The sequence below is a fragment of the Zeus faber genome (genome assembly GCF_960531495.2).
Source record: "Zeus faber genome assembly, chromosome: 13".
NCBI classification, from domain to species: domain Eukaryota; kingdom Metazoa; phylum Chordata; class Actinopteri; order Zeiformes; family Zeidae; genus Zeus; species Zeus faber.
The window spans coordinates 25,826,700-25,832,685 of NC_137198.1; the positions used below are offsets into that span (position 1 = coordinate 25,826,700).

The 5,986-nt window shown below is 45.0% G+C and overlaps 1 protein-coding gene across 5 annotated transcripts in view; it reads left to right on the forward strand.

Moving 5' to 3' along the window:
- The window catches only part of prorp (protein only RNase P catalytic subunit), a 12,933-nt gene extending 6,947 nt beyond the window's left edge, over positions 1-5,986 (forward strand). For all 5 annotated transcript variants that reach the window (XM_080013050.1, XM_080013049.1, XM_080013047.1 and 2 more), the window contains exons 8-11: positions 2,926-3,030; positions 4,241-4,389; positions 5,210-5,408; positions 5,681-5,986. In XM_080013050.1, the coding sequence (XP_079869176.1) occupies positions 2,926-3,030; positions 4,241-4,389; positions 5,210-5,408; positions 5,681-5,809 (582 nt within the window). In that variant the 3' untranslated portion in view covers positions 5,810-5,986. The remainder of the gene's footprint in view (positions 1-2,925; positions 3,031-4,240; positions 4,390-5,209; positions 5,409-5,680) is intronic.

Below are 5,986 nucleotides of genomic sequence, written 5' to 3' on the forward strand. Positions count from 1 at the left end.
TTTGAATGATTAATTTGAATGATTTATTTTAATGATGTTTTCACTTTCAGGATGAGCGGTAGAAACACTGCAATTGTATTTAGTCTTGTTTTTCAATGCAATTTCTTAATTCGCCCAACAGGCCATCTAATGGGCCATTTAAGTAATACATGAGTTATAAGTTATGACGTCACACACACAAATGTTAAGGTTCACATACAGAAGGTCATTATTAAATGTATTATTATTACTATTATTATTATTACTATTAATTACCCTGTTTGTATAGCACCTTTCATACACAACATGCACCTTGAAAATGCTTAAATGTTAATATATTACATTAAAAAGGAATCAAAGAGTAACAATACAAAGAAAAATACATTTAATAAAAATAGGTAAATATCATACTTTATTTCAGCTTTTGGGTCATCAGTCTAGACCCTGAAGGATCACGATCATTCCTCAGTGAATGATTTTCAGTCATTATTTCTCTCGAATTATTACTATTCCAAGCAATTCTCAAATAATTCTTATATTCGTTTAGATTAGAATTAAATGAATATATAATTTGGATTGAAATTCGATTTTGAAGCAAGTGTCATTGTCATTAAGTGACATGGGAAATGACGATGTTAAATCCCCGGTACATGCCCCACACACACACACCCACACACCCACACACACACACGTACACACCCTTGCCCATATCCCCCCACCCTCTGTCCCGCGCAGCAGTCAGGGGAGAGTTTGTTGCTGGAACAGTCAGTGCAAAAATAAGGGGAATTTCCAGAACGTGGAGATCCGTTTGAAACTCTGGCCCCGAAAAAAATAAAAATAAAAATCATCCCCGTGCTGAGCAGACACTCACCCCGAGGCGGACCTTCACCCTTATCGCACGTCAGCAATTGAAATAACAGAAAATGGATCGAAAGAATCAGGCAAGACGGGGAATTTTATAAAGACAGAGCAGCATCAACCATCAGAGTCAGAGTAAACAGAAAACCATATCACCATATATGGAAGATGTTTTTTCAGCTTATTTCTAAACCCATAGGCAGACCGTCGCATTAAAAGAAGTACACGGAGGCAGCTCATACTCCTATTTAATATGAAGCAACATGATGCCAATGTGAACTGTTCCAAGTGCTTTTATAGACATAATATGTCTATAAAAGTACTTACCTAAATAGTTTTTAAGCTACAGTAATAGTATTACTGTAGCTTAAAAGCTATTTAGGGTAGCACTGTGAACTATCAATAACCTGTAGTTGTGCATCTATGGCAAGTCACAACATTGTAAGTTATGGTGTTGTGACAGAGGCCCAGAGAGTACAGCTTTAACAGCTGTAACCTTTGGAAATATAAAAGAAATGTTAAGAAGAAGAAGTGATGCCTGATTGCAGCTGCACAGGTGCACGTGAGATGACAAATAAAATAATGGACCACTTGGTATGGTTCTCATAATAACGTGTGTGTGTGAGGGATTCTTTGATCATATATGCATGTTTAAACCTATCTGCGTGTGTGTGTTGAGCAGTCATATAATCCCCAGCAGCACAATGAGCTAGTTTCACATATCAGCTCTGGAAAGTCCCTGGATAATTATACTGGACTTCCTCTGTCATTCTCTCTCTCTCTCTCTCTCTCTCTCTCTCTCTCTCTCTCTCTCTCTCTCTCTCTCTCTAAATGTTCTTTCTTTCATCATCTGCCTCATTTCTTGTGCCTCCATTCTCATTTTAGCATCCTCCCTGCGCCCCAAACTTTGCTCTACCCCCCTCAACACACACACACACACACACACACACACACACCCAACACACAGATATACATGCAGATACACACACCTGCCCAACAATCGCTACAGCTCACGTAAAGCAGCAACTGTTGTAAGACCCAGATAGATAACTTGTACTTTTTAGCAGGTACTGATCGCGCGTGCGTGTGTGTGTGTGTGTGTGTGTGTGTGTGTGTGTGTGTGTGTGTGTGTGTGTGTGTGTGTGTGTGTGTGTGTGTGTGTGTGTGTGTGTGTGTGTGTGTGTGTGTGTGTGTGCGTGCGCGTGTGCGGACAGTTGAGGGGAATTCACAGCAGCCTATTTCCATGCCAGCGTTGTGTAAAAGTGAAAACACTAGCTATCTTTCTCCCCGCTGTGTTTAGCTCTGAGCCTGCACGCCGAGGTCCTTCCAGAGAACTTTCCGGTTCATAGCTGCAGTGTTGCGTAGATTAAAGTGGTAATCCGTATGACTATTTAGTTTAAAAATGAATCAATAAATCCCTTTTTAATTTACGTATTTATTTAGCTGCCCCTTTATAAGAAACACACATCCAATGAGTTTGCGTTATGCGTGTGCTTGTCTAGAAGCCATTTCCATGGTGGGTGGCGGGGTCCGCCGCACTTGGCATGCATGAGAAGTGAATGGCAGCCACAGTGATAAATCTGATTAAAGCAGCGTACCTTCACAAAAGAGCACCATCGGATACTGAAAATATCCCTGTGTTAAATTCTAGTACTTGTAGTGTGATCCACCCAACACAGACAATCTCGTGGATCGCCACTTTAAGAGGTCACTGGTTCTCGCTGTGTTATCGTTCGTGAAGCTTGTGAATCTCCCCCCGGAGAGCTTTGCAGCTCGGCACCTGTCGGCTGTGAGGTTTCGTGAAAATAAGGAACAGACACGTCGTTGGGTATTGGAGAAAGATGAAGTAACAGTCGTGTCACTCACCAAGTGTGCTCATCGGCCAGTTAATGGGAGTTTTGACGCCAGCAAAAAACGCTGATTCTCTGCCTGAAATCCTCAAGACTTCCACAATAAAAGCCTTTATTATCACTATGATGATCTTGAATCGGCTTCCAATTGACGGAGAAGTGAAGATGGTGGCGAATGGTGTTCAGCGCAGTTTTTACTGTTGCTTTAATCTCTCTCTCTCTCTCCTTGTCTGTCCAGGAGTTGGAGAGGTTCAAGTCTTTCGTGGAGAGGAAGCCCCCGTTCGACGTGGTCGTGGACGGACTGAACGTAGCGAACCTCGTCAGGGGAAAGCAGTCGGAAACGGTGACGTCACGAGCGGTCACAATCGCAGGAACCCTCATGAGGGTCTACAAGTAGACAAATTAAATTATTTCAATTTGTTTTTTATCGGAGTGACCCTGCATCCAAGACCCGTTTGCTGCCGTTGCAGCGGCTCAGCGGATTCTCTCAATCTATAGTTGAGATTTAGGAAGTGTGTCCTTCTCTCAGATCGATTTTAATTCATTTGTCTCTGATTTGAGGCTTCACACATCAGGCCCCCCAATGAAATACTTTTTTTTGTTTTTGTTTTCTTTAATACATTCGGCTACAATGGATTGGCTTGGCTTGGTTTTATTCTGCAGATACATTTACATATACTGGGAATTTGTTCTGGCGAGGTTTGCTGTGTAACACTTCTGACCGTTAGCATAAAAAAGGGGGACAATACCTTTGCTCTCTCTCTCTCTCTCTCTCTCTCTCTCTCTCTCTCTCCCATCTATCCATACTTTTTTGTTCCCAAGTTTCACGTCGGGAACGAGGCCAAACCCTCATCAAGGGTCATGTGTGTTCCCATCAGGGTAAATAGATCAATCTATTTCCCTGTAGAAGTTTGTCCTAGAACGGATCCATCAATGTCCCTGGCTGGCGGCCCAGACCATCGGGGAGTTCCCATCGGGAAACGCCACTTCCTCAATGGACAGACTTTCCGGAAAGGAGAGAGACAGAGAGAGAATGAACAAAAGCCATCCAAAAATCAAGTGCAACCACTGGCCTTTAATATACAGCGCACGATGGATGACTCCCTGGCCATCGTGACTAATGCCAAGGGATGCAAAAGGAAGCGGAAAAAGCAGATCCACAAAATCGGCGGCAGCATCGGAGCACAAATCAATAAGAATCCTGGGGTTTAAAAAAAGTATTTTCTTAATCTCTGCTGTGATGTATGATGTACCGAAAATTGGAACGATACAGAGAAGATTAGCTCGGAATCGCTCCATATATGGCAAAAAAATGTAGAGCTCTTCACGGACGACTGCCTAGTTCCGCTGCCCTTTAAGCCCCTCTTACTAACTCAACGACACCCAGCATGTGCTATATCCCTGTATATCCCTGTTATACAGTTAAAAAAATATATATACATACACACACACACACACACACACACACACACACACACACACACACACACACACACACACACACACACACACACACCACACATTTGAATTGTGTGTGTGTGTGTGTGTCTCAGCTTCTAGCAGTGGTGTCAGAGCTGGTGCAGCAGGGCCTCAGCGTGTTGGTGCTGGGGAGGAAGCACATGCGGCAACCGTCCAGATCCTGGGACCGACGCGACATGAGCCTGGTCCAGCAGCAAGGGCACTGCTTCTTCACAGAGAACATGTAAGCCCCGGAGGGGGAAAAGCCCCAACAAAAGTGAAATGAACTTGCGTGCATGGAAAAAAAAAAAAAGTGTGCGGTATAAAAAAGGTTGGGGAAGGAAAACGCTGGATAATTAATAACCTTATAAACGTGTTCACAAGTCACAACGATGATGTACATCTGAAGTATGTCTGTAATGGTTTCCTGGTCTCCAAAACCCTTTATCTGCGCACAGTAAGATGGCCGGCTGCACCGCATTCATCATCATACACATTCCAACTGTGTTTGTGATCACTGTTTCAGATTTTTCACCTCAACAAAATAGGCCTCACAGAAACTAGACTATAGGTAAAACCTCAGCCAATATCTGTAGCATGTTCAATTATTGTTTCCTCTGCGTGACCTTTGAAAATCAATGCCGGTGCACGTGCTCCACTGGTGCTGTTTTGTTGCCGAAGCCCCGTTGTGCGTGTCGCTTTTTTGGCTTGTCTGGTAGCTAGGACGTTTTTAAACAACGTAGCTGCCGCTAAGTTGCCTCTCAGTTTTGGAGAGCCAATACTAAATGGTATGAAGTCGCTTGGACTTGATCTTCTTCTGACCACACTTTGTTTTGGAGCCTACATTACATCATCTAATGTCGAACTGTGATTTTAGTGACGCCAATAACCAAACATGCCAAACGCATATCGGGAAAGTCTTGTCCGAAATAAGACACACATTTCCCTATCAGCCTTATAGAGTGTTTGACTGATTTAAAGACCTCCAGAACTAAAAGAACAGTTCCTTGTTTCTCCTCTCTGTCTCTGTTAAAGCCTGGTTTTCGGTCCCTTTGTGTTTCCAGTTCGGAGGACGACCCCTTCCTGCTGTACGCCACGCTGCAGTCCGGGAACCACTGCCGCTTCCTGAGTCGGGACCTGATGCGTGACCACAAGGCCTGCCTGCCGGACGGCCTCACCCGGCGGCTCTTCTTCAAGTGGCAGCGCGGGCACCAGCTGGTGGTCCATGGGCACGTGGCGGCGGGCAGGAGGGTCCGCTTTCAGGTGAGGAGGTGGGGGGAAGCAGGGGAGCAAAGGGGAGGGGGGGGGGGGGAGAGAATACTGCGGAAGTGAAGCAGACCCCGACTGGCGCGTTCGAAGCACGACGGGGAAAGCGACTGGCGTAGAGAAGTCCCGTTGTAGGAGAAGGTCTTCAGATAAGGTGGATGTTGGAGAAAGATGGAGGGTCCCCTCAGCTCAAGAGGTGGGTTTGTGCTCCGTCACTGACTTCCTCCTGTTTGTTTGTTTGTTTGTGTGTATTTGTCGGGAGTATCCAGAGTATTCCCAGCTACGACACCATTGTCCAGAGTGCTGGAAACTCCTGGCACCTGCCCTACGACGACACGGAAGACAGGAGCACCTACGAGGTGCCGCAAAGATGGCTCTGCCTCACCCGGACGCGCTGAGCGCACGCAAACACACAGGCAACGATTGCCAGTGGCGGACATTTTGAGCGGCAATTCTTCAACTGGAAGGACGTCCCTCATCCCTGACAGATACGGACGCGCACACAGTCAACGTTTATTGTCTTAAGCGTGACTTGATTTTACGGCTTGTAAACTCATAACCTGTAAATAAAATGT